The sequence below is a fragment of the Rhizomucor pusillus genome (assembly GCF_041956525.1).
Source record: "Rhizomucor pusillus strain CBS 183.67 unplaced genomic scaffold VTP01scaffold_2, whole genome shotgun sequence".
NCBI lineage: Eukaryota > Fungi > Mucoromycota > Mucoromycetes > Mucorales > Lichtheimiaceae > Rhizomucor > Rhizomucor pusillus.
Genome location: NW_027192144.1, coordinates 2054000 through 2079191, shown reverse-complemented (window position 1 = coordinate 2079191; position 25192 = coordinate 2054000). Strand labels below are relative to the sequence as shown.

General features: G+C 43.3%; 15 protein-coding genes across 15 annotated transcripts; 9 read left to right on the top strand and 6 right to left on the bottom strand.

Moving 5' to 3' along the window:
- Positions 1–396: 396 nt before the first annotated feature.
- On the top strand, positions 397–991 carry VTP01DRAFT_4958 (uncharacterized protein; the record flags this gene model as incomplete). Its single annotated transcript, XM_069383696.1, has 3 exons — positions 397–598; positions 664–795; positions 858–991. 3 exons carry the CDS (start codon positions 397–399, stop codon positions 989–991), a joined length of 468 nt encoding a protein of 155 aa, XP_069244372.1.
- A 289-nt stretch (positions 992–1280) lies between these two features.
- On the bottom strand, positions 1281–2079 carry VTP01DRAFT_4957 (uncharacterized protein; the record flags this gene model as incomplete). Its single annotated transcript, XM_069383695.1, has 6 exons — positions 1281–1336; positions 1397–1502; positions 1571–1645; positions 1744–1775; positions 1831–1936; positions 1996–2079. The coding sequence occupies 6 exons, from the start codon at positions 2077–2079 to the stop codon at positions 1281–1283; spliced, it is 459 nt and encodes a 152-aa protein (XP_069244371.1).
- Positions 2080–2192: 113 nt separating this feature from the next.
- On the top strand, positions 2193–3633 carry VTP01DRAFT_4956 (uncharacterized protein; the record flags this gene model as incomplete). The annotated part of the gene is made up of 5 exons (XM_069383694.1): positions 2193–2515; positions 2580–2689; positions 2748–2843; positions 2911–3036; positions 3101–3633. The coding sequence occupies 5 exons, from the start codon at positions 2193–2195 to the stop codon at positions 3631–3633; spliced, it is 1188 nt and encodes a 395-aa protein (XP_069244370.1).
- Positions 3634–3961: 328 nt separating this feature from the next.
- VTP01DRAFT_4955 (uncharacterized protein) lies at positions 3962–4588 on the top strand (the record flags this gene model as incomplete). Its single annotated transcript, XM_069383693.1, has 3 exons — positions 3962–4190; positions 4257–4415; positions 4479–4588. The coding sequence occupies 3 exons, from the start codon at positions 3962–3964 to the stop codon at positions 4586–4588; spliced, it is 498 nt and encodes a 165-aa protein (XP_069244369.1).
- Positions 4589–4739: 151 nt separating this feature from the next.
- VTP01DRAFT_4954 (uncharacterized protein) lies at positions 4740–6203 on the bottom strand (the record flags this gene model as incomplete). The annotated part of the gene is made up of 4 exons (XM_069383692.1): positions 4740–4923; positions 5007–5186; positions 5243–5380; positions 6097–6203. 4 exons carry the CDS (start codon positions 6201–6203, stop codon positions 4740–4742), a joined length of 609 nt encoding a protein of 202 aa, XP_069244368.1.
- A 323-nt stretch (positions 6204–6526) lies between these two features.
- VTP01DRAFT_4953 (uncharacterized protein) lies at positions 6527–7414 on the top strand (the record flags this gene model as incomplete). Its single annotated transcript, XM_069383691.1, has 4 exons — positions 6527–6648; positions 6720–6814; positions 6878–6937; positions 7026–7414. The coding sequence occupies 4 exons, from the start codon at positions 6527–6529 to the stop codon at positions 7412–7414; spliced, it is 666 nt and encodes a 221-aa protein (XP_069244367.1).
- A 1892-nt stretch (positions 7415–9306) lies between these two features.
- VTP01DRAFT_4952 (uncharacterized protein) lies at positions 9307–10180 on the bottom strand (the record flags this gene model as incomplete). Its single annotated transcript, XM_069383690.1, has 2 exons — positions 9307–9623; positions 9904–10180. 2 exons carry the CDS (start codon positions 10178–10180, stop codon positions 9307–9309), a joined length of 594 nt encoding a protein of 197 aa, XP_069244366.1.
- Positions 10181–10635: 455 nt separating this feature from the next.
- Positions 10636–14188, top strand: VTP01DRAFT_4951 (uncharacterized protein; the record flags this gene model as incomplete). The annotated part of the gene is made up of 22 exons (XM_069383689.1): positions 10636–10717; positions 10770–10907; positions 10975–11106; positions 11167–11261; positions 11316–11406; positions 11468–11529; positions 11585–11699; positions 11759–11928; positions 11992–12099; positions 12158–12381; positions 12441–12528; positions 12587–12672; positions 12724–12772; positions 12826–12875; positions 12942–12961; positions 13014–13075; positions 13136–13259; positions 13314–13379; positions 13439–13546; positions 13605–13762; positions 13819–13883; positions 13945–14188. 22 exons carry the CDS (start codon positions 10636–10638, stop codon positions 14186–14188), a joined length of 2337 nt encoding a protein of 778 aa, XP_069244365.1.
- Positions 14189–14247: 59 nt separating this feature from the next.
- On the bottom strand, positions 14248–14944 carry VTP01DRAFT_4950 (uncharacterized protein; the record flags this gene model as incomplete). Its single annotated transcript, XM_069383688.1, has 3 exons — positions 14248–14594; positions 14662–14799; positions 14872–14944. 3 exons carry the CDS (start codon positions 14942–14944, stop codon positions 14248–14250), a joined length of 558 nt encoding a protein of 185 aa, XP_069244364.1.
- Positions 14945–15082: 138 nt separating this feature from the next.
- On the top strand, positions 15083–15985 carry VTP01DRAFT_4949 (uncharacterized protein; the record flags this gene model as incomplete). The annotated part of the gene is made up of 2 exons (XM_069383686.1): positions 15083–15525; positions 15598–15985. The coding sequence occupies 2 exons, from the start codon at positions 15083–15085 to the stop codon at positions 15983–15985; spliced, it is 831 nt and encodes a 276-aa protein (XP_069244363.1).
- An 88-nt stretch (positions 15986–16073) lies between these two features.
- VTP01DRAFT_4948 (uncharacterized protein) lies at positions 16074–17652 on the top strand (the record flags this gene model as incomplete). The annotated part of the gene is made up of 12 exons (XM_069383685.1): positions 16074–16155; positions 16212–16242; positions 16297–16342; positions 16396–16449; positions 16515–16527; positions 16590–16623; positions 16674–16842; positions 16906–17010; positions 17059–17176; positions 17237–17354; positions 17408–17571; positions 17627–17652. 12 exons carry the CDS (start codon positions 16074–16076, stop codon positions 17650–17652), a joined length of 960 nt encoding a protein of 319 aa, XP_069244362.1.
- A 271-nt stretch (positions 17653–17923) lies between these two features.
- Positions 17924–19467, bottom strand: VTP01DRAFT_4947 (uncharacterized protein; the record flags this gene model as incomplete). Its single annotated transcript, XM_069383684.1, has 8 exons — positions 17924–18243; positions 18323–18509; positions 18569–18634; positions 18692–18831; positions 18903–19038; positions 19095–19154; positions 19221–19287; positions 19340–19467. 8 exons carry the CDS (start codon positions 19465–19467, stop codon positions 17924–17926), a joined length of 1104 nt encoding a protein of 367 aa, XP_069244361.1.
- A 1209-nt stretch (positions 19468–20676) lies between these two features.
- On the top strand, positions 20677–21287 carry VTP01DRAFT_4946 (uncharacterized protein; the record flags this gene model as incomplete). Its single annotated transcript, XM_069383683.1, has 2 exons — positions 20677–20786; positions 20879–21287. The coding sequence occupies 2 exons, from the start codon at positions 20677–20679 to the stop codon at positions 21285–21287; spliced, it is 519 nt and encodes a 172-aa protein (XP_069244360.1).
- A 212-nt stretch (positions 21288–21499) lies between these two features.
- VTP01DRAFT_4945 (uncharacterized protein) lies at positions 21500–23144 on the bottom strand (the record flags this gene model as incomplete). Its single annotated transcript, XM_069383682.1, has 5 exons — positions 21500–21661; positions 21726–21816; positions 21886–22571; positions 22638–22949; positions 23001–23144. 5 exons carry the CDS (start codon positions 23142–23144, stop codon positions 21500–21502), a joined length of 1395 nt encoding a protein of 464 aa, XP_069244359.1.
- A 614-nt stretch (positions 23145–23758) lies between these two features.
- Positions 23759–24799, top strand: VTP01DRAFT_4944 (uncharacterized protein; the record flags this gene model as incomplete). Its single annotated transcript, XM_069383681.1, has 1 exon — positions 23759–24799. The coding sequence occupies one exon, from the start codon at positions 23759–23761 to the stop codon at positions 24797–24799; it is 1041 nt and encodes a 346-aa protein (XP_069244358.1).
- Between the last annotated feature and the right edge of the window lie 393 nt (positions 24800–25192).

Genomic DNA, 25192 nt, shown 5'->3' with positions numbered 1-25192 from the left:
TTCGTAAATAAATCATTCGTATTCATGCCTAATACGTCAAGGAAATCAGCAATATTGTTTCGATGCAAATACGTGAATACCAATCTAAATACTGTATGCATATGCGACTCGTCTCTTGGAGATATAGTTTATTCAATTTCAATGTCTAAAGAAAATTGATTATCAGTGTGGTTATCAATTCTTAGCCCAATGTAATGATGTACGTTATTGGTATCAGTGTTGATGAGAAGGTTAATTTCAACAGGTCAAAGACTGCAGTGCAGGAGGACAATGGGCATGCAGGGACAGAGCGCACACACGACCCCTGCCAATTGGAAGTCACAGTGAAAAAGGCTTCAGGCCCAGCTCGGTGTTTTGCCTGACCACCCCCCTCTCACTTTTTCGACACCCACACTCATGTTCCGTGCTGCTACCGCTCGTGTTCAACTTGGCCGTGCCTTGGGCCGTCGCAACGCTTCGACCAACGTTACCGTCCAGAACTTGGAATCGCGCTGGAAAACTCTTTCCACCGCCGAACAAAACACCATCGCCAAGCAGCTCGAGGAAGCCCAGAAGGGTGACTGGAAGGCTCTCTCCCTCGAGGACAAGAAGGCTGCTTGTAAGTATACAAATGACTTTAGCACCGAGATTATCGCGCATTTGCTCATGCGATCCCTGTTTAAGACTACATTGCATTCGGTCCCCATGGTCCCCGCGAGCCTTTGACCAAGCCCGGCCATGCCTACAAGGTTGTCGGCGGTGTCGCTGGTGTTTTGGCCGCCTCTGCTGCTTTGTTCTACGTCATTCGCCTCAACGGTAACATCATGATAAAACATTGGATTTGGGAAGGATATTCTTACTAAGTTGAGTATATACAGGTCAGGAAACTCCCAAGACCCTCAGCCGCGAATGGCAAGAAGCCACCAACGAGTACCTCAAGAGCCAAAAGTCCAACCCCATCACCGGTATCTCCTCCGAGGGCTACAAGGGCACCGGCTATGTCTCCAACTAATTTACTCGGTTCAATCTTATCTTCCCTGCACATGCTGGTCTTGTCACTTGGATACATCTCTCTCACTACTAGACCATCTATACACCGAATCACGCTTTAATATCGCGCGATTGTTTCTCAATAGAAAAAGAAAAAACTGGACATTCTCTTCCTTTGGTCTCTTGCATCTAACTTCATACCAGGATATCGTTGGTCTGCCGGCCGGATCAGACAAAAAGGATGGTATTATTGGAGCATTTTAATGTGTTGGTGAAATGCGTTGTAGAATGTCGTGGACCTTGTTTGCTTTTTACTTTTCTTGTTGCTGTTGCTGCTGGATCTTTTCTTGCATTACATTTACAATAGCTTGAATGCATTTAAGGTTAAACTCGTTGCCCTCGCGTGCAGCCTTCTAGTCTAACTCACCTCGCAGACTGCTTTGTTTACTGTTGATAGTTTCCTGCAGCTGTTCCAGATTCTTCTTGACATAGTTTTCCTTTTCCGCGTAGAACTTGGTAGCACTATCCAATGTCTACAGAAACAAATGATAAAAATTACCGGGAAAATTCCGGGGATTGATCTAGGCAATGCTCTATATACCTTTTCCACATAGTAGCCAGTACCAATATCGACGATAACCTTTTCAACGTCGCTCAATTTTCCTGGTACATAGAGGTAAACATTAACCGTTAAGGATGAATGATTAAAATGTTAGCAAGTAATTAGAATTATCACGCTGTCCTTGCGATAGCAATCATGAGATAAAAGGATATGGATGAAGTAAGTGGCACCAAAATTGTCTTGTCTGAAAATAACTGCAGTTAGCATGCTTTCTCTGCGATAGCTTTAGTCGCTCGTACCATCTGCTTTTTCTCCTTTCAAAGACTCGACGCTGTCACCACAGTCAGCAAAGCGAGCTTGTGCTCCCTTAAGCTTTCCATATGACTGAGTGAGATGAGACAGTTCCTAGGTTATTTTAATAAGTGAGCAGATCGTCTCGAAACCTGTTGACGATGAATATGCACCTCTTCCAACTGTGTTTTCACTTGCTGCAATGAAGGCAGATCAAGGTCTGCAATGTTGATAGTTTGCTGTTGCGCCGAGGACATTGTGCTGGAATTAACGCGCTGAGAGCTAGTAAAGGAAGGAGGAGGCGGCTTTCTGAGTTGAGCTGCAAAAGCTACAAGCAGCCCGCGGTCGCCGTCTTTGTCACCACCAGTCAATGTCAGCTCCAATGTCGACAGAAACTACTTCGTCAGCAACAGCACCGCCGCCACAACCACCACCACCAACCCAGGAAGCATCTAGCTCATCGCTTGAGAAGCAGCAAAAGGCTGCGGCGGCAAAAGCAAAGAAGAAGCAAAAAGAGAAGGCTAAGAAAAAAGCCAAGAAAGCATCACGCAAAAATGCCCCAAAGACTAAAGTCGTCGTGCGCCGATTGCCTCCAAATTTGCCGGAAGATGTGTTTATGAATGCAGTCAAGCGATGGACTAGCGACGAGGTGGTGGATTACAAATTTTATGTTCCTGGCAAACTAAGTCAGAGGTATCTATCTGGGAGACTTATGCGACTGGTATATCCTGTTATGACTGACGTTAATAATTTGAAGCAAAGGAAAAGAAAGTGTCTTTTCGCGTGCCTACTTCCATATGAAGTCGATGGAAGCAGTTATTGCATTTCACCAAGGCTTTGATGGACACATATTTTTGGACAGCAAAGGTAGAAAGATAATTATATTGCGCATCGTTTCTTCAAATCGTTTACCAACGTATTACAGGCAACGAAAGCCGGGCAGTAGTTGAGTTTGCACCGTTTCAAAAACTTCCAAAGGAACATAAAAACGCAGATGCAAGACAAGGAACTATCGATAATGGTATATATTTTCAATTCAATCGTCCAATGTGATGAATGAGTTACTGACGGATTCAATTGTATATAAGATCCTGACTATCTAAAGTTTCTTCAATCTCTGGAGGATGAGGAGAAGAATAAATCGGAGCCCAAGGAGCCTAACGAAGGGTCCAATACGATCGAACGTCTGGAGAATCGACTTGCTCTAGTGACAGGTATGCTATTTGGACAAAAGTCATATTTAAAGTTACAGCTAAACTGAGTTCAATATCCACTTAGCACAAACTCTCGCTGCCGAGCAAGCAAGCAAACCAAAGACTACTCCTTTGCTTGATTATCTGCGTGCGCAAAAGGCTGCTCAAGCAGCAGCGAAAGCAAAGGCGCAGGCCAAAAAGGCAGAGAAGAAGGCTATACTTGCCAAAGCCAGTAGCGGCGAAGGCAAGGGCACAACCAAAGCCAGCGGCGAGACCAAAAAGTCATCGCGGCGTGATCGATCCAGCAAAAAACGTAAAGAAGAGAAGAAGTCTGCGGGAAGCGGTGAGACGAGCAAACCTGAAAAGAAGAATGGAAAGGATCAAGATAAAGCAAGCAAACCAAGTCGCTCCGAAAAGCCAGCAAAGTCGTCGCAGCGATCGAGTAAAGAAGGAAAGAGCAAAGGCAAAAAAGAATCAAAGGATGGCGGCAGTAACAGCAGCAGCAAGAACAAGCAGAGTAGCCAGCAGGAAAAACAGCCAGTCATCACGATTTTGGGGCGTCAGCAAAAGGAAGAGAAACCCAAGAATGACAGTAATTCGTCGAAAAAGTCTGGCTAACACTCAGTCCCAACACATTCACCACGGCCAGCTGCCAGCAAAGCAGTTAAAGCCGGTCATCCATATACCGTCCACCATGTGCGTTGTGACCGTTTCCAAGTGTCGTTTCCCGGTCAGAGAAACACGACATTCATATCATGCTTTTACAGCATCGTAGCATAGCTGTACATAGTTAGGAAATGCCCTTTTATCTGTGATTTGAACTTGTTCCGGCGGATCGAGTAAAGCCCAAACATCTTTGCCTTTTGCAGCCAAGCACAATTCCCATTTGCGGACTGGCATGACGACAAGTGCGAGAGTTTGTTTCCTTTCTGTTTCCTAACCCCTAATGCAACTTCCAGTATACCTCACTTTTGCCACCATCTTGGCCTTTGCTTTGGCTGGTGCCCACCCAGTACAGCAATCTTTCATGGCACCGGAAAAGCATGGAGACATTTGGTCTCTATGCGACGATCCTTCGACTCACTTGCTTCGAGCTTACGAGGACGGTGTATACATATCCCTGGCAACACCTCGTACAGGAGAAGATATCAACGTAAGAATCAATGGCCATCTTTGTAAGTTGGATACATTTATTCTGTTCCAGTGACGTTACTTAACTTTACGAAAATATTTGCCTGCAGTGTCGCAAGTAGAAGGCGGGAAAGTGGATATTGATTTGAAGCTCCTTTCAATGATTAAAGTCAAGAAAGAACTTGACCTATGTAGTATACTGCAATCAGACGTCATGGGTCACAAAAGCTGTCCGTTAGAAGCAGGCGATTTGGTTCTGGAAGCAAAAGGTAATATCAACCCTGGCAAGAGAATCAGTTTTTATAAGTTGTGTACTTATCGATATACTCTAGCTTTCATTCCTCGAGAAATCCCAAAGTTGCCACTTGACGGTCGTGTCCTCATATCAGATCAGTCCGGCATTACCGTGACATGTATCCATCTCAATTTCAACCTGCAATAATATCCGCACCACCATCATCATCATCCTTTCTATCCGTCGATTCCTCTATTCCGTAAACTTCGATATCTATATTACTTTTATAGTGTTTAACTGGCGAATATATGTTCTACTATTTACAATGGCTTCTGAATGCAAAGATGATGCTATATGCTCAGTACAATAGTTTCGATGATGGATTTTCCTCTTGAAATTTCTGATGAAAACCGAGCAGAGACCCTATCACTTTCATTTTGGCTTTCATCTTGTCTCGCAACGCAAACATGTCTGTGTTTGGACAGTTCTCCTTTGGGAATTCGTCAACCATTGTTTGCAACGCATGGAGGTTCTTTAACGCTCTAGCAAGTAGACGATTAGTTTCAATTTCCCAGACACAGTTGAATTTGTCATCATCATCATCATCGCCATCCGCCCCACGTACTTTGATGATACTTTGTCTGGATACTTTTGTGCAAGCTGCATCCAAGTCTCTGCAACGCCTGCGTAGAATCCAATTTCACGACCGAGCTCAAAGGATTTCTCGCAGCCAAATATACGACCCTCTAACTCGCCAGACAGTTCACCGTCTCGAAGTCCGTCTTCGTAGCCATATTCTTGAAACCTGCAAAAGATCCGTCAGCACGATCGTAACATTCTGTGATCACAAATAACACTGACATGTTCTCGAGGTAGACCAGCGATTCTAGATCGCCAGTTTTGCCCTGCTCTGGCGGTGTGGCAGCTGTTGTCATGAACTTGTTTAAGAAAGCAAAGCAGTCGGAAGATCTAGTCTGATCCTGAAATACCTTTACGCTGCTACACAAAGATGAGCATTATTATCTGTAGAACATCTTTATACACAGGAACAACTTTTGCGCTGAACGTGCCTCACACAATCAAGCTATTACGCTGGAAATCTACTTTATCCAAGAGTTTGTTTGCAAGAGTTCGCAGAATCTGGTTCCGCAAGGATCAATCTCATGGATTGTATTTCCAACAGCATTGTATCCTCAGAGCTGTATCTGATAGCTAGACATATACTATTTAATCCAATTGATTACATTGTTTAATAATGTTGATATTCTAGTCTTTCAAAAGCAAACCAAGTCTCGTACACAGTATACCGGGTTTCTGGAAGTTGGGAGGCGCATCCCTTGCTTTGCATATAGATTCTTCGGTTTTGCCAATTTTACACCTCGTAGTGGGGTGTACCATGTATCGATGACCTATTTCAGGAGAGAATTTCATTATCGCTTCCTTGGCGGTCGAGGTGCACAGTGAATTTTTTGCTTGTTGAATAACCTGTTGGAATCGTGTCCGCCAATAGTTCTACCCCTCGTCAGTGATTTCTGCTCGGTATCGAAAAGATAGGGGTACTGATGAAAATGACGGTGTCCCGAATTTGTTATGCTTTGCGTTTTTAAACCATCCTATGATTTCTCTTGTTTTGTAGCATCGTCCTAACGCGACTTGGTCGATCAAAAGACGACAAGGAGCCTGGTTATATGTAGGACTGTGTTAAGTATTCTTACGCCCTGTCGCGCAACAACTTGATGACTTGACGGCTGTCCGACGCCGTAACAAACTCTCTGGCTTGATGGTGCTGCTTTAGCGCCGTTCCTTTGTTACGGTAGTCCATTCGAGTTGAAGCCGTCTTCACCACTGGTCCGAGAAGTTCATGGGATCAACTAGTTACGTTTTTGAACGGTACTTCAGGTACGCGTTGTATGGATACATGATCTCAAGAATTCTGGTGGATCAACCGCGAGGAGAATTTAAAATACCACGTACTCCTCCGCAGGCTTCAGGGTCATCGCAAGATCTTCAAGTCAAATACAGCAGTGTTTTCAATCACATTTGTATGCATGGACGCTGAAAAACATATTTCGGGATCACACTTACAAGGAGATGGACAACAGTATATCAGAGTTCTTGAACGAAGACTGGCAGCTCTTTCCTTAGATGCGCTACGTGACTTCCAGGATGTTTAGTGGTGCTATACTGTTTGAAGGAAACAAGGCACTTTTGATCAACTGCGCAGAAGTGTACGGCCGTCAGAATACTACTGATGCACACTGTGGGCGGTACACATCAAGCATGTTGAATTCCCAGTCCTCCTAACCCCTTTCGTCGAAACCTGCTATAAATCGCTCAGGGTTATCGTAAACAACGAGGACAATTTAACAAAACTCGAAATTGGAACACGAGTTTCGAATTTGCTAGTGACGTCTAGTGTCCTGTTGGGCGTTTGTAGTATCCACATGTCGGTACTTCATCATCCTAAGACTTAGCCAATAGCTTGTCAATTATTAGACTCAGTTGCGTACTTATTGTTGGGAATAAACGGTACACTGAAGTCTCACGATACTCATCGTCTGTCTTCACATCGCTATTCTCCCTCTGAAACCACAGCGTTAATACGGTTGAAGTCTTCGTTGGACTAAGTTCCCCTGACATCAAGCCATAAATCCACATATCTTTCTCGACGCCGAAAATGTCAAGGAGGCTAAGAAACTGTTCGACGAAGGAACCGAATGTTGGCGATTACGCCCTCACGATGTATTGGCGCAGTTGCGTCAAGAACGCTCAAAAGTTCATCGGCAATCAACCTACACTCTGTGCAGAGCTAGTTTAGAACTAACAGATCTCCATACATACCGTCCTTACACTATTTGGACATTGGACAACGCAGGCAGCAGTGTGCCAGTTGAATCGCAAGAAAAGCATGCATCCAGATTGTTCCAAATCATCGCTTTGGCTGTGATTCGAGATGGACGCGAAGCAACTCTGCTCAAATCCGACGTTCAGCAGATCATCCAAAATTGTCATAGTGGAAATGTTCTCCGTTGACCAAATGTCTGCGAAAATTATCAACAATGAAGTTTTGGAGATTAACCTGCAAAAATTGGCTGTCATTGTGGTCGATGCTTTGAGAAAAGCAAATCAGACAGTCAGAAAATGTTTACAAGCTCTCAGGTCCACGCCGTTTTAATACTTCAAAACCTGAACTTCTGATTCAGCTTTTCTAGAAAAGTGTGTTTTCAGTGTTATGTGAGGGAGGGGACGTTCAGATGGGGACGCTTAGACGGGATGCTTAGATGGGACGCTTAGGTGCAACAACCGCGCAAACATAATCTAACCTGTATGCAAAGTTGCATAGAACCCATATGCCAAACTTCCCTGTCCAGCACGCCAACTCGAAAGAAAAATGCTTACCATCCGTACCCATACCCGTGCCATCTGTACCCTACCATCTAGTAATGATAGATGCTACGAGTCGATAAGTATCGTGAGACAATTGGTATTCACTACCAGGCCACTGCCAGTGAGTTTACTGCTGGGTGGAAACTGATTCTGATTTGCTTAAGCCTGTAGCCCTGGATACTTCATGCACCATCTGTGTATCGCATCCGTACTGAGAATTGGTTTAATTCTATAGATAACATAGAAAGAATTTCTAAATAAAGCGTATACCTGTGATATTGGTATATCAAGCACAATGGGAAACGCAAGTACAGCGAGACTGTAATCCGGTTTTTTGGCGGAAAAGAGATTGAAAACAATGCTAAAAACACTCTTGACTATTTTTGTATGACAGGTTCCCGGTGTCTGTATATTGGCACATTGTTATGGCTCCACTGGCGGTGCTTATATTGGAAGATGTGATGGATTAGGCCAGTGTATGCAATCTGTCCTCATCTTGTAACTGTCGGATACGACAATACCTATACAGTCAATTATACATAATTTAATCAGTTAGATACTTTTCTGCTGTCCTTTCTAATTACTTATCCTTAGTTCCTGTCAGATACACTAGAATCCTGTCATCTAATCATTACTACTGATAGATATTAAGTGTGACGATCCCAACAAAGGCATGCTCTCCGATATTAACATATGCCTACCAGATGGCCTATTGATCCTGGTAAAATCAGGTATTCTAATTATAAAACGTATATCGTTTCCTCTAAACTCAATTGTTTTCGTCAACAGCTAGGGTTTAGTAGATACACAATCAATCCTCATTATAAAGGTAGCAGCTGTCTGGTTACGTACAGCGATAATACTACAGATACATGAAGCGTTTTGATTATTCCAAGGTTAATTCTTTTTGGAAAAGAAATAAGAAATCCATCTAGATAACTGGAATGATGCAAATTGTTGTATACGACAAGATGTTCAGACGCAATAGCACCACAACGCGGCTAGCACATCAAAACATCTATGTTTCATACAAAATTACCGTATAATCGACATTTTGTTATCGCATTTGACAGCATTCATAATGTAACACTACCTATCTTCATACTATCTAAAGTGTAGAAGCTACACCCCGATAGTTTCCACCTTTTTTGACACAATCTAATAGCACACGTATATGCAAGATAGACTGTTTACTATCGTATTGGCTGTAAAGCTTTGACATGCAAAAAATAGTGCGGGCCGCAAATATTTTATCCATAACATGTCGCCTGCTTAGAAATCAAAATATCGCACTCAATCAACTACCTTACAGATCTGTACTTAATATCGTTTACTTTGTAAAAGAAATAGAATGAAATGACTTACCTGTTTGTATATTCTTGGTTAGTACTGAAACCATACAGCATTACATATTTTTTTTACTACGGCATTTATCCCAGCAATTATGTGAATGAGAAACGAAACCGTGGAAATCGCTCAACACTATGCTGTTACAAGCATCACTAATCCGGGTCGATAAAGTCTCTTTTTCCAGAAATCTATGGCGCTTTGCTTTTAGCGACAGACCAGAACTGCTCAATTGGGTTCAGCTCAGGAGAATATGAAGGTAGATAAGCACATAGATATACTCGAGACATGATATACTTTGCAATATCTTCAGCCTTGTGTATATAAGCATTATCCAGGACCAGGTAGTGACCTTTCATTTGCGGATATTTGTCCATTTCATCTGAAGTGTCTTTCAAAAAGCTAATATAGTGATCCGTTACAGTACCAGTGCTCAAATATCCAGATTCCTGTCCAGCCTTTCTCTTCTCACTAGGCTTGGGTATTCTCAAGCTAACTTTAATTAAGCCTGAAGCAGAGATAGCACCCAATATAGTCGTAGTCTTTGCTCTCGTGGTTGGCAGGGTAACAACAGCAGGAGTACATTTTTAGACCAAGTCCTCGTACGTTTCATATTTATATGAAACGCAGATTCATCAAGAAACACACAGTTTGTCATGAAGTTCATATTCGTTTGTTCCCACTTGCGAACCCAATCATGTCGTTCTTCAGTCTTTCCTGGGCTATTTCTCTCCACAGACTGAAACTCTACCTGTTTAAGGGAAAAGTTGCACTAATTTCTCATGAACTAATAAACAGAGCCATGGTGACTTTAAGACCATCGAACTGCTGCTTTAAATGCTCAGTCACTTCGGCGACAACAGCAGAGGGATTAGCATCAATAAAATCAATAATGGCCTTTACGTGTTCCTCAGTCAGAATGCGTCTACGACCTTTCTTTTTACCGCTTTCAAAGATGCTGTCGGGACGCTCCTCATACTGTTTGACCCATCTGTGCGCTGTGCGAACGTGAATACCCAATAGTTTTGCTGCAGCAGAAGCATTCATACACTTCTCAATCTTCATTTTGAAGAATCTAGCCTTGTCTTGAAAAAGTGTAGGAAGTAAAAGTGCGTTTTTTCCGTCACATCTCTCATACGAGAATCCTCATCTCTAGGCTTATCTACTTGCATCGCGTTAGCTCGATGAAATTTCTCTGCAGGCATTTTTCGCAAATACTGAGTATGAGAACTAATCGTTTCAAGAGCAAATTCTTCCTGGTCAATGATGTAGTCCATCGGTTCATATCTACCCTTTTCATCGACGATATTTCCTTGCCCATCCTCGTATAAAAATTGTGCACTCATGTTTGAAATTGCATAGCAGTGAAAAAAGAAACCTGTGCGGGAATACAGAGACATCTAATATATACCTAGAAGCGCCACCATTTTCCTGCGGCAATAAGCACAGAATCTAATTTTGGAAAATGCGACAGGTATTTTTGATTAAAAATACTGCAAATCAGGCACAGACCAAGCATAATGAGCCGCAGACGTGCATCACCAATACATTTAGAAGAAGAGCTCGCGCAAATCCGTCGATACGAGGACTTTAGTACGATAGGTTGGTCTTAAACTGCGATTACCGGGTGCATTATGCTCATTGTAGCAAGCAGACTGGGTGAAGGATGCCACTTTAGAGCGTTTCAGACAGTCAACGTTGCACTCCAGAAGTGAACATGATCGTTCTTGGCGCGCCTGGTGCAAATTAACGTTTGAAACCACACAATCGTGGGTCATTGTCTCTATAATTGGTTCGTATACTTGGGCTCGAAACAACTGCTGGAGTGACAAGGCTTGCTTATCAGATATGCATGTTAGGTGCCGCTATTGGCGTAAACTCTGCCTTGATAGCTATCGTGACGGATTGGCTCTCTGATATAAAGATGGGATATTGCTCGACAGGATGGTGGCTAAACCAAAAGTATTGCTGCTGGGAAATCGAAGGAAATGGTAAGCTACAGCATACAGAAATAATTAGCATACAGTTGACGATAAAGCATGATTCTGAAGATGGAGGATGCGAGTATTGGGTATACTGGAGTCAAGCAGTTGGTTTCGGTCCTGACGGCTTTTTTATCAAATGGTTATTTTACACAATGTGGGCGGTAAGATCTTGTATGCGTTGAACCTTAACGCACTCTGTTGATCATTTTAAGTAGACTGTCTTTGCCACGCTGTGTGCTTATCTCGTCAAAGTACTTGCGCCATACGCCGCTGGTTCCGGCATTTCTGAAATTAAATGCATCATAGGTAAGCATCTAATAAGCATGCCTCGTTTTAGTAAACAACAACTGATATAATCTATTTCTAGCTGGCTTCGTGATGAAAGGGTTTCTTGGTGGATGGACTTTGCTGATGAAGAGTGTCGGACTGGTAACGTTATCTCATGGAATCTCGTAGAGAAATGGCTATATCTTTTCGTTTGCAGGCCATGGCAGTGGCATCAAATCTCTCAATAGGAAAGGAAGGTCCGTCAGTGCATATGGCATGCTGCGTTGGTAATGTAATATCACGTAGCTTTCAAAAATATCGTACGAGCAAAGGTGAGTCTAAGAATACCGACCTGCGCCTGTAAGTTATGTATCTCACCATCCAATATTAGCCGAAATGTGCGAAATGCTTACTGCATCCAGTGCAGCTGGCGTTGCAGTTGCTTTTGGATCGCCTGTTGGAGGAGTCTTGTTCGCACTAGAGGAGATGACATCGTCTTTTAATAACAGGACCATGTGGAAAAGCTTCTTTTGCGCCATGATAGCAACAATTGTCCTGCAGGTGTGATGCTGATAGAAACTATGTAAACGGCATAGTCTAATATATTAATACGCTGAAAAATAGACCATGAACCCATTCAGAACCGGCAAACTAGTAATGTTTCAAGTTAGCTACGACCGCGAATGGCATTCTTTCGAATATTTGTTTGTTATTTTCATTGGCATATTCGGAGTGAGTTGAATCGGTGGTAGATTGTCTGTCAGTCTGTGTACTTATCTCTAATATTCAGGGTCTGTATGGTGCTTTGGTGATCAAGTACAACCTTCTCGTAGCACAATTCCGCAAGCAGTACCTAAAGAATCGACCTGTTATTGAGGTTGCTATATTGGCTTTCACAACTGCTCTAGTTGCCTATCCCAACGTTTTCATGCGTATCGACATGACCGAAATTATGGGTATACTTTTCCACGAATGCCAAGGATCTGATAGCGAGGACTACTACGGACTGTGCCAGTAAGCAGCTATTTTGGCTTGTTCAGCAGCCCTGTGTTGACAATTCTATCTGTGCGCAGAGATAGTCAAACGGCGCGCATGGTGGCACTGTTATTTGTAGCTACAGCCCTTCGGACATTTGGAACTATCGTATCTTACGGCTGCAGGGTAAGCTTGAGGCAGTGGGTCCGTCATGCGTTTGTGAATTTTGATTTATCTGCGACAGGTTCCTTGTGGTATATTTGTACCTTCAATGGCCATCGGTGCTACCTTTGGTCGAATGGTGGGGTTGTTGGTCAAATCCTGGCAAGAGTAAGCAAATTTCAGATATCTAGGAATTATCAGTCTCATACGGCAAACTAGGGCAAATCCAGAGTTTTTCCTGTTTTCTAGCTGCAAACCAGATGGACCTGTATGAGTATATAGATTTTAGCCAAAGGATTACGGGCTTACCTAATATTTTAGTGCATCACGCCTGGTACATATGCATTCTTGGGTGCAGCTGCTGCACTTTGGTACGTACAAGATGAAGAAAGTTGATTTTAGTTTTCTGGACTATTACTTACTATTAAGCGATACAGTGGAGTGATGCGGATCACAGGTAATTTGAAAAGAAAGAATAATGGCAACGTAATGCTGAGCACACACTACAGTTTCGGTCGTTGTGATTATGTTCGAACTTACCGGTCAAATAACGTATATTTTGCCTACTATGGTGAGGGAAGATGATGCAGAGAATATGCTCAAGATACTAACATGGGCAATATTGGTATAGATCACTCTGATGATTACGAAAGCTGTAGGAGACCGTTTTGGAATTGGTGGAATAGCCGATCGATACATTCGCCTAAATGGTTATCCTTTCTTGGATAAAGAAGACCATGCATTCGGCGTTCCAGGTAGCTCGAAGATTTCTATCCTTTAGTTGGCTCTATTACTCAATATTCTAGTAGTTTCTCATGTTATGCAAACTGACATGACTGTATTGACGGCATCGGGTGTACCCTTCCGAGAAATAGGTAGGCAATGCAGTAATATATTATTCAGGCATTTCTGATGTCTTATTGTATATGTTTAGAGGAAATGCTACAGACTACAATGTTCAAAGGTTTTCCTATTGTCCAAGGTCAAGGCGATATGACGTTGGTTGGATATATCGGCCGCTCAGAACTGAAATACCTGATTGGCAAGTGGACATTTGGATACGTCCAAGAGTTAAATTTAGCTAAATATGTTTTCTAAAGATAAGGCAAATATGAACGACAAAGTCCACAATGATACTGTCTGCCGATTTATACCAGATGAGGATGATACAGAGCCATTGACAAGCGTCGTTGATGGCGAGCGCGTGATGTTGAATGGGTCGTCTGATATCCTTGATTTCGGCGCATATATTGACCAGGTAAACTTTAATGGTAACTAATGCATGCAGTCAATACATGCTCATCAAATTCGTAGACTCCCATTACTGTCCATCCCAAACTGAATCTTGAAACAGTGATGGATATGTTCAAGCGGATAGGGTAAATAACTGAAATGTGCAGAACTTTAGAGTTTCGCACTGACGGAAATGAAATGTACTAGACCGCGCGTAATTCTGCTCGAACGAAAAGGAAAACTTGTTGGTCTAGTTACAGTCAAGGATGTTTTGAAATATATCGCACGCATGGAAAATTCAGAAGGCTTGAACGACACATCTAAAGAACTAAGCAACATCGTGGACTCGGTCATGTCGTGGTTTACTAGAAGCTCTAGGCGTTTGCATAACTATACACAGCTTCGAACACAGGCACCATCAGAAGAAACGCATGAACTTGATGCACACTAACGCCATTCTATGTATTATCCTTAATCATCTCCATGACTTGTATCATACCATTTCGCACGTTAGAAACCCGCCCAATGTATTGAAAACACGTTTATGTTCCCGCTATCGTCCGGCGAAGCTAAAACATAAACTTTTTTTACATTTATAGCCAATCTGCCCATGCTTACGAGGTCGACTGGTGTTAACGGGGTCTCTTTGTCGCGAGCATTTACAATATAATGGCTGTGATATCGTAGAGGATCGCCAGGATATGCGAGATAATGGCCACCAAACTTCAAGCCTGGAGTTACGAATAGTCCTTGGTGCCATAAATACTCAAATACTTTATACTTGATCCATTCGGCGGCTGTGTCGGGAAAGCTCCAGGTTGAAGCATTTCCTTCGGATGAGCTTATTCTTGCAAGGCCTATCCGTAGGTTTATCGACTTTGCAGCTGTAAAAAACGTAAAACTCAAAATGAAAAAACCATCTACCTTTTGATGTAAGGAGTTCAGCCTCTTCTGGTCGCAGTAGCAAAGGCAAGCCGAGGAAAGAGTTTTGCAAAGGGGCGCGGGCAAGTGGACCGATGAATGCTCCCACGATCCTGTGATTACATCTTAAGCGTTCTACATCTGTTTCCGTAAAAGAATGAAGAGGTATGTCAGATTGGTGTCAGCAGAGCAAGTCGATGGGGAAAAGTATACCTTTTGGATTGAAGACAAGTAGCCTATCGCCGTGAAGCTTGATATCGATAAGGTTGAGCTTTTTTTGCTCCATTGTGGACGTACCAAAATAAATGACACAAGTTCGCGCCCTGAATTCATCATCGTCGGATAAACTGGTGGCCAATGCTTATTATTCTCTTCCTTGCTCCTTTCAAAAACCTCCAAAAGTCCTTGCCGCAAACCAGCATCCATGGTGTCCAGAGAAACTCCAAAAGCTGCGTGGATTATCGTCCTCACGAGCACGAACGACTATGTTAAAGGGGTAGTTACCATTGCGCAAGCCCTGCGACGCGTCCGTTCCAATTATCCTCTAGTCGTGCTATACACAGATGCCGTTACGGAGAGTGCGCAGCAGCGTTTGAAAGAGTCCGGATGCATATTGAAGCATATAGATCCTATTCGACCGCGCGGAAAAGTGACATACTTTACAGAACGTTTTACAGAAACGTGGACGAAGCTCGCTGTTTGGGGTCAAGATGAATATGAACGCCTGGTGCTCCTGGATGCGGACATGCTTCCTCTGCAAAACATGGATGAACTGATGACATTACGGCTGCCAGACTCTGACCACGTAGCTGCCTGCCACGCCTGCACTTGCAATCCGCAGAAAATTAAGGCGTACCCGTCAGATTGGTGAGTTTGTATCACATGCAGCGCGGCGCAAACAAAAGTGTTTAACCAGCCAATCCGGTTTGCACTTTGCAGGGTGCCAGAAAATTGCGCATACACTCGTCACCGGGAGTCCAAATATTTCAACAGCGGCCTCATAGTCTTGACACCCTCAAGACTCAAGTTTGAAGCCATTCTAACCAAGCTGCATAGCCTTCCTGACCTGAACATATACAAGTTTCCTGATCAAGACTTCTTGAATCAAGTCTTCCAAGACAAATGGCTAGAATTACCATACATCTACAATGCCCTTAAAACTCTCCCAAAAGCACACTCCAACCTCTGGCAAATGGAACACGTCAAAAATATCCATTATATCCTTGCAAAGCCCTGGGATGCGAACCCTAAAGCTTTAGACGCTGATTCTGACTATGGTCAACTCTACAAACTCTGGTGGAATGTCTTCGAGTCCACGAAAAAGTGATACAATAAAAACGTTTCAATTGACTTTCCGAACCACTCTCTTGTTATGCGCATGCATGCGCTTTTCCGCGATACGACTTTTTCACGCCATGCCATCCAAGATTCCTGACATTAATAAAGTACGACAGATCATTCCTCCTCTCTCAAAAGACCTGCACAAGGGTCAGGCAGGTATATATGCAATATATGTATGTTATATACTTTCTTTTCGCTGAATGTGCATGTAGGTCGCGTTGGAGTTGTCGGCGGTTCGGAAGAGTATGTGGCCTCTACCCTGATAAGAAATGGATTCGTTTATAACCATCAGTGCAGATACACAGGTGCTCCGTTCTTTAGCGCTATTTCAGCAATGAAGCTGGTAAATTTTATAAGTATTACTCAGTAGGTTTTGTGCTGAAATTGCTTTGACAGGGGGCAGACCTTTGCCACGTATTTTGCGAGCCCGGAGCAGGCATAGTTATAAAGGTAATGAAGCCAGAGTTGTATCAACTTTCCATGAATTCTTCTCACTGACTCGGCATATACTGCAGAGCTACGCACCAGGCAAGACTATGATCAGCATTGCCAATCCGGATATTATCACGCTGAATTGTTGCATTATTTAGACCTTATCGTGCATCCATACATGCGAACGTCAGAGTAAGAGATTCATCAGCTGCAATCGTTTGCACTGTATTAAAGTTCTGCAGTAAAAAGGAATCTGTCAAGGATATTGTTGAGCGAGTTACAAACGTCTTCACTCGCCTTCATGTCCTTGTTGTCGGACCTGGACTGTCAAGAGATCAATGCATGCAGGATAGTGCCAAAGAGATCATCTTAAAAGCCCGTGAATTGAACATGGCCATTGTGCTTGATGCTGTATGTAACAATCAATAAGCACATGCTCATACTGTTTTCGAATGTACTAACATATCTCGGCAGGATGGTTTATTTCTTGTACAAAATCATCCGGATGTTGTCAAGGGATACAAGAAAGCCGTGCTTACACCAAATGTGGTTGAATTCAAGCGTCTCTGTGAAGTCATGGTCAGTAAAGAAGAATAGGGCGATGCTTATTGCTAATAAAAGCAACAGAAAGTCAGCACCGAAGATAAAGACAAGGACACAGCAGCTATAAAATTAAGTCAGGCTATGGGTGGAGTAACTATAGTACAAAAAGGGCCTGTCGATCTGATTACAAACGGCGATGAAGGCAAGCTCTGTCCATGGAATCAAAGAGAGGGATAGCTTATAACATGATAGATCCATTTAGTCCTGCGATGCGAAGTTGAGGGCGGTCTTCGTCGAGTTGGTGGCCAGGGAGATATTTTGTCCGGCACAATCGCCACTTTCCTTGCTTGGGGAAAAGCTTACGAGGACGGTGTCTGGAAGTAAGTCTTGACTGCATAATGCATTAACTGAAGACTTACGGAAGGTGTTTTAGGCATGCAAATGAAATAGATTCCAAAGATATCGCAATGCTCGCATCTTGGGCTGGATGCAGCGTGACTCGCGATTGCTCGCACAGAGGATTTGCCAAGTATGGTCGAGCACTTTTGACATCTCAAATTCTGGAAGAGATTGGTCCTGCTTTTGAAAAATTTGCTGGTATTGATGAACATTAGCTGTATACAGGACCTGCTGTTAAGTTTCAAAGCTATAGAGCAAACACCTCCGAGTCGGATGTAGAAATGTCGATAAAAATTAAATCCATCTTTAAAACTGTATGTAAATCTTTCTATCTACTTTTTCCATCCGCGCATCTTTTCCGGTGCTAGTCTGTATGCCATGAGCGTAAGTTTCTGTAATATGTAATATATGCGATGATCCATATCTTTTGCTGGCAATAGCTGTATAAATTATTGGCAGGCTAGAGATACATAGATCTGATATGAATATGAATTGTTGTTGAAACACAGAACAACGGTGTATTAATTTTGTATATCTTTACATGTTCATTTTACTCTGGTCGCTGATTTGGGAAGCTACCCAATACTGTCACATCCAAGCAAAATTGTTCCAAGTCCTTCAGTGCCTTTTGTACTTGTTCATTTTGATAATGTCCTGAGCATTCCACCATAAAGATATAATGCCATGGTCGCTGACCGCTCGGTCGAGAATCGATTTTAAAGAGATTGAGATTGTAGTCCTTGAAAACTTTTAGACCGTCGCATAGGGCGCCAGGCTGTCGATGATCGACAGTGAAATGGATCAAGGTGTGATCGTCTGACGTAGCATTGTCACTCGATGTTCCAATGATCAAGAAGCGAGTCGTGTTAGCTTGTAAAAGAGGAAAAGGGTCAAGATATTAGCTGTGTATTCTCCTTGCATAGCCTCTTCCTTTTTCATCAACGCTTACCAGAAACATCTGCAATGTCCTTGGCAACAACCTCCAAGCCATATAGATCAGAACAGATTTCGCTACATACTGCCGCAGCACCGGCTTCCGAAGCAGCTTGCTCAGCAGCTTCAGCCGTAGATTTCACAGGAATACGCTTTGCGTTAGGCAAGTGTACATTCAGCCATTGCTGCGTTTGACCTAGGCCCTGACAAGATACATTATATCAGCATAAGGAATCTAACGGTGAATACGGTAGTTATGTACCTGTGGATGACTGTATACTTTTGTAATTTTGTCCAATCGAGAGTTTGAAAGCAGACATTGGTGGACCTAGGTAGCTTTTGTTAGGACCTGGATGTCTGACAGATTTTGACGCTTCTATCTTACCGGCAAGTATGTTTCAGCGCGTACACGTACTGTGGTTTTACAGAAGCAATCCAAAGTTTCGACGACAGTGCCAAACGTCGAATTTTCAAATGGCACGATACCATATGTGCATCTCTTTTTCTCCACAGCTTCAAAGACGGCTAGCAGTGAGCGTGGTCAAAACAGATCCTCATTCCCATAGAAACACCAGCAGGGTCAAAGCTGTACATACATGATATTTGCTTTTCTGGAACATAGGCAACGCTGTCGCCTAAACGCTCGTAGGCAGCTTGATGAGAGAATGTACCAGGAGGTCCAAGATACGCAATCGAAACATCCTTCTGGAGCGCGATCGACGCCGACATGATCTGAAATCGTCCAAATTAAATATACCAATTATATCGCCTCTAATGCTTAATCATACCTCTCTGAATATCGCATGCAGAGAGTTGTTATTAAGGGGACCAGCATTTAATCGCTCAAGCTGAATGATACGTGTTCTCAGATATAAGCGAAGACATTAAATCTCGATAGAATGCATATTCAGTACCTTGGCATAGACCTCCTTCTCTCTGCCAGGCATATATACGTGCAAATCTGCGGGTGCCTCAGAATCTCTACGCGTTCCACCGTGAGCAAGGTAGAATCACAAATTTCTGACAGACATACCCATTGTTCTTAGCTTTCCGTTTCGCAGCACCAATGTTCAAAGAGACGCGAGCACGCTCATTGAGGAGTTCCACAAGGGTCGTATCCAAAGAGTCGATGCGCTGCCGAAGCGAGGCTAAATCTGACATTTTCGAGGTGAAAGAAGTGAGAGGTGTTCCGCCAAAGTGTTGATCCTCAAATCTCATCATTCAGGGGCCATCTGACAATTTTGGGAACTTCCACTTTGAGCTTCGAGTATCCTCCGCAAACTCTTTCAATGCATGCCTACAATAACGAAAAAGCTCAGAAAACAATTCGTGATTTTAAAGCTGCCACGATTCGTTTATTTCCGGCAGTTTTAGCTGCAGTTGGAGGAAACTTGAACAGGTCCTTGAAAACTCCTGCAGTCCATTCAGCTTCTCCCAGCAGCCGGTGTTGCAAAGCCTAGATCAAGAATGGTTCGAATGGCTCACGCGACGTTTCAATGGAATATAGATCACGCTGCTTATAGAATATGAGCGGTATAATAGCAATGATACTTAAGGGAGACAAGCATTCTATTCTGATAACTCTTCCTATTATTTATCTAAATCAGAATTTATCTTTTCAGATATCATCTGCTACGTCTGCTGCTTCGAAGAATAACTAAACAGGTTACATAGCTGACGTCAAAGATTCAAAAGTGCAAAATTTCAAGGATTCTTTGGAAAAGACTACGCTAAAGAAACTACTAGACTGGTCAAAGCAACTAAACATTGAACGCATGAGAAACTCTATCATTCTGGCCGCGTCTTCCAGGGTTAAACGATTACAAGTAAAGCGAATTATTTAAAATTGGCAACCATAAATTTCATTGATGAATTAGGATTCATGAATGACGGACCGTTTTCCTACTTGCATATCGCAATTCATGTCTACATGTCTACAATGATACTCATCAAGATGCCATTTCTCGATCCTTTTCATAACTTCAGCTTCGACAAGGCTTCTCTCGCTGAATTTGTGCTACGTTAGAGTAGTATAAATATTCAATATGTGTGGTTAATCAATAGTCATTCCATCGATACCTACACTGAAAGGACGCTTTCTGAATGTAGAAAGAATAAACATTGGGGGGAGGGAGAAATGTTTTGCCCGACGCACGGATCATGTTTAAATGGGAATCGCGTGTGTTCCGCGAATCCAAACAGAGAATGGCCATCATTTTTCGCAGACTTCTTGAAGTTCCTCGTCTTCCACCAATTTAGGATTCCGCCAACTGCAACCCGTTCCATATTTGTTATTGCTACTTTCTGCTTTTTCTGTCATAAACTCTGAATGCGTCTCTTCCTTCTACACCTTCTCTCTGCGTTCTCTCCATGCATATTTTGATAATATTTCCTTTCTTCTTGGTTTTATCCATTTTCGCCATTTTTACACCCGTCACGGAGTCTGCCAGCATTTTCGCTCTTCGTATTCCTGAAAACCGGTGTGTGTATATATACATATAGCCTGCTATATTATACTTTTCAAAGAGGTCTTAGTAACAAGAGACGCTAACCACTGCTACTGTTTGCAAAGACTCAGCTTGCTCCACGACAAACGAGCAACCGTGAACGGTGACGGTCAGTCCGCTTTCCCCGCAACCCAGCATCATGGTCAACACAGCGGCGCTTTCAATGCCATCCACGTCACAGCTGCCGTTGTAGGCATTGTAGCAGCTGCTGCAGTGGGAATAACGGTATTTGTTGTATGCAGACGACGAATGCAGAAAAAATCCGGCAACCCTGCATCACCCAGCATGAAAAAGCAGCATTGCTCCTCATCTCCTTCTTCCTCGAAACCTCGGACAGTGCATGTAGACTTACTTGCCAGCAACTATTACGGTGAAAACGTCGATCGAATACCTTCCAGCAGTCTTTCAAGTCCTCCAAAAACATATAATGACATGGTATCGATATCTCCGCCGCCACCTCCATACCGTCCATGATTCCTGTCCCACATCATGTGTACATAGCATCTCGCATTCACATACTCTTTACTATCATTACATTTATTTATTTATTTCCAATCTTCGTCTATGAAAAATACTTCTCGGAAGCCGATTGTACACAGCAGAATGTAGCTATTAGAGGAGTAGGGCGTGTCGTCGTTGAAGGGTGTCTTTCTAAGATATATAGATACATGTGTTTGTATTGCAATTTACAGCATAGCCTTCTCTGCATGCTGTTCCTTTTGGAGCAAATGTCTCTGCATGTATTCGTTCACAAATATGCCGCTAGGGTCCAATTTTGCTCGTAGGTTCAAAAAATCTCGGAATTTCGGATAAGAAGCTTCAAGCTGTGCTGCTCCTTGACCATGAGCCTAAGAAACACAGATTAGTATATGTGTTTTGCTTGTAGCCACAGATACATTGGACCCGACTTACTTTTGCCCAATGAGGGCGGCCACCATACTTTCTCATGATATCCTCATACGCTTTCCAATATCTTTTGTAAGGTACGGGATTGCCATATGGTCTGGAAAGAATTACAGACGTTTGTAAGCAAGAGATAGTTAAATTATGTAAAGAGGATATTCAGTCTCACCTGTACATGATGACCCCAATGTAGCACGTTTTACGTCCATAGCACGGGCTTAACCAGATATCATCTTCATCAACAAACCGAATCTCCACTGGAAAATGCACATTGAGGTCTGAGGTGTTGATAAAGTGATCCAAGTCGCGGAGTGCCTGAGGGGCTAACTCCCACGGAATAGCCCATTCATTGACGTATTGAGGGAATAAGCAGTCAAACATGAAGACCTTGTAGGAATCATCCACAACACGGATAGGTTTGGAATGCAGCACGTTGAACATGAATCTTGTGATGGAAGGTATTATAGATGGGCGGTATCGGCCAACGTTCAGTAAGAACTGATACATATGTACTCCTATTCCTCGTTCCACGAGCCAGTTGGGCGGCGTCACTGTCTTTGGTTTGTCTGTGCGGTTTGCTCTCCATACAACACAGTCATCTGTGTGGGGCATCCACCACACACGAACATGTTCAGCTGAATGTACGACTTGATCCCATTTATCCAAAACATCCGGAAATTTGTATGGTTTTTGGATAGCTTCTAACCGGAAAGCTGGTTCAACTTGAAGCGATATACGCGTTATTACTCCTAGGGACCCTAGGCTGCACCGCGCCGCATGGAACAGATCTGCATTTTCAGACTGAGAGCAGAACACGTGTTCTCCATCCGCGGTGATGATAGTCATATCAGTAACCTAAAACGGGATTATCAGATTTTCCTTTTTCTATTCCTGGTCGGAAAAAGCCTAATTTGCCCGTACCATGGTTGACAGGCAGCCAAATTGAGCACCGGTGCCGTGCGTTGCTGTTGACATTACACCGGCTACACTTTGATCAGAGATTGATCCCAAGTTGCTCAATGCCAGACCATTCTCCTGCAGTACTTGGTGAAGTTTGTGGAGCGACATGCCAGCTTCCACAGTCACCCGATGTTTCTCTTTATCTACTGACAAGATCCTGTCTAAATTGTCAATGTTGATCATAAAATCAGTCGAACAAGCCAAGTCTGACGGGGAATGACCACTTCCAAAGACCCTGATCGTCTTGCTGTGCTTCTTTGCGAGCTTCACTATCTGTTTTGATGTTACAACTTGCTCATTGCTGTCAGAAACATTCGGGTTTACCTTGACGATCTCGGCCTCAGAAACGGGCATAAACATAAGCTCGCAGGTGCATGTATATGTCTTGGCCCAGTTTCGGAAAATGTAGTCCTCCGTGGCAATTGCCTGCAAGGATGGCTCCAAATCTTGTTTAGCAAGTTTGCCCATGTTTTGTGGAGAGCGGTAAAAAAGAGGGAAAGAGCAAGGATACAATCTGGCTTGAAAGTTTGTTGGCATTCTATTGCGCGATCGTTTTTCGTGGAAACTAAGTCTGTGCAACCTTGGAAATGAGGTAGCTTATCTTAAGCATCGAAAGCATCATATACGATGCATCTTCAAATTGTGATGGTATAGCAAGATTGAAAAGGAAAATATATATCTGGATTGACTCCATGAAGGCAGCACTTAGTTCCAAATGAAGCGCTGCTTTGTGGCATTGACTTTTGTTTCCCCAGGAAGAATCTCGACATCCATCTTGGACTACTCGGCAAAATGTCAAGTGATACGATTACGTCTCAGAAGATGTATCAATACCTGCATGGACATCCGTGGTATATTTATCATATTGGATGCCTGTATCTATGGAAGACTGCAGGGAATGGCCGTTAACATAGAATAAGATTTATTGACTAAGCTTTCGTCCCAACGCATTATCTTTCTACGACAGTGCTGGCTACAGCGCCGGGTGACAAGTTGTCAATCTGTCAAAATATTTGTATCAATGAGTACTCGTCAAACGGGCGAACCTATGTTCTCCGACCTTATCCCAACTCACGTCGCCAATGTCAAACGCTATTACTGAACTCTATCATTACGTCCAATGCAGCGACAAGCAACATGATCCCCAGCGCAATATACAGTACGCCTTTGAATATAGCGAAAAACACAAAGGATTCCGGGCGCAAGTAACGGTGTTTGGACGTGTCTTCGCTGGCTGCCATTATCACGCCCGCAAACAAACTGCGAAGCAGGAAGCATCGGCGGTAGCTCTCGAGCAATTATATAACGTCTCTGCAAATTGGAAGCGGTCATTGCCTTCGGCTGATCAAATAAAGGGACAACCACAGGTGGCGAAATCGGCCGCTGTCAACAGGTCACCGACGTCTTTAGACATGTGTGGGGGCGCGCCACTTGCAACGCGCGTCGTACAATGGTTGGAGCAGACGTATCGCGAACGACAGTATAGTTTGCATAAGCCCCAGACTGCCTTGCTGAACGAGCTTGTCCAAATACTCAGAATCGAACCACCAAAGTATGAAATCAACCAAGTTTATCACAACATCGGATTGCGCACTCATGCACCTTTTGCGTGCACTTTGTTCATTGATGGCTTTATTTTCAAGAGCCCCGAACCTGCCGAAACGGTCCAAGCTGCAAAGGATAGCTGTGCAAGTCAAGCAATCTACTCCCTCGTGCAGTCTGTTGTTGGAAATAGCGACAAAGAGAAGCAATCGAGGAGCTTAAATGCAGTTACGGAGAAGCAAGCCCATGGACGAATTGATTACGATAGCAGCAACAGGAAGTATGGAGCAAGACCCATAGTGGTTTCCGGATACGATAAACAAGAAAGCGCAATACTGAACGAGGTTGTTGCAAAATGTGGCTGGAATAACCCTACGTACGAATATGAAGAGAGCAAAAATTATCGCAATGCACCTATTTACCGTTGTACCTTGACATTGCATCAGGCAGAATCTCGAACCGAGCGCATATGTGGAACGGAATGGTGTGTATCAAAAGCCCAGGCAAAACACCATGCTGCATCGATAGCGTTGGAAAGGCTCACGGATGCGGGCATCTGCTACGTAGTCAGGGATACCTAAAAGAATAACCAAACATGTTAACAACTGTATAATGCACGATCCTGTCTTGATTGAAGCTTTAGAAAGCTGTGTACACTGATAACCTGCGCCATAAGGACCCAAGATCTGTAAATAATAAAAGTCATAATCTCCAACCTCGTAGTTCCAAGACTCACAGCTATTACGATGTAATGAATAAATATGTAGTTCGCAATTTCCCTATGCATGCTTCAGCGGCGTCGCAAATTCGTCCATCCTGTAGCTCTACGAAAATCGCAGTATCATCAGAAACGCTAAAGAATCCAACGAATTGGTTGAACAGGTGGAAGGTACATCAGGTATCTACATGGTGACGACATTTGCAGGTCGTTTGCACGTTGCTGAAGAGATGAGCGGACGGCACAATGTCTGGCA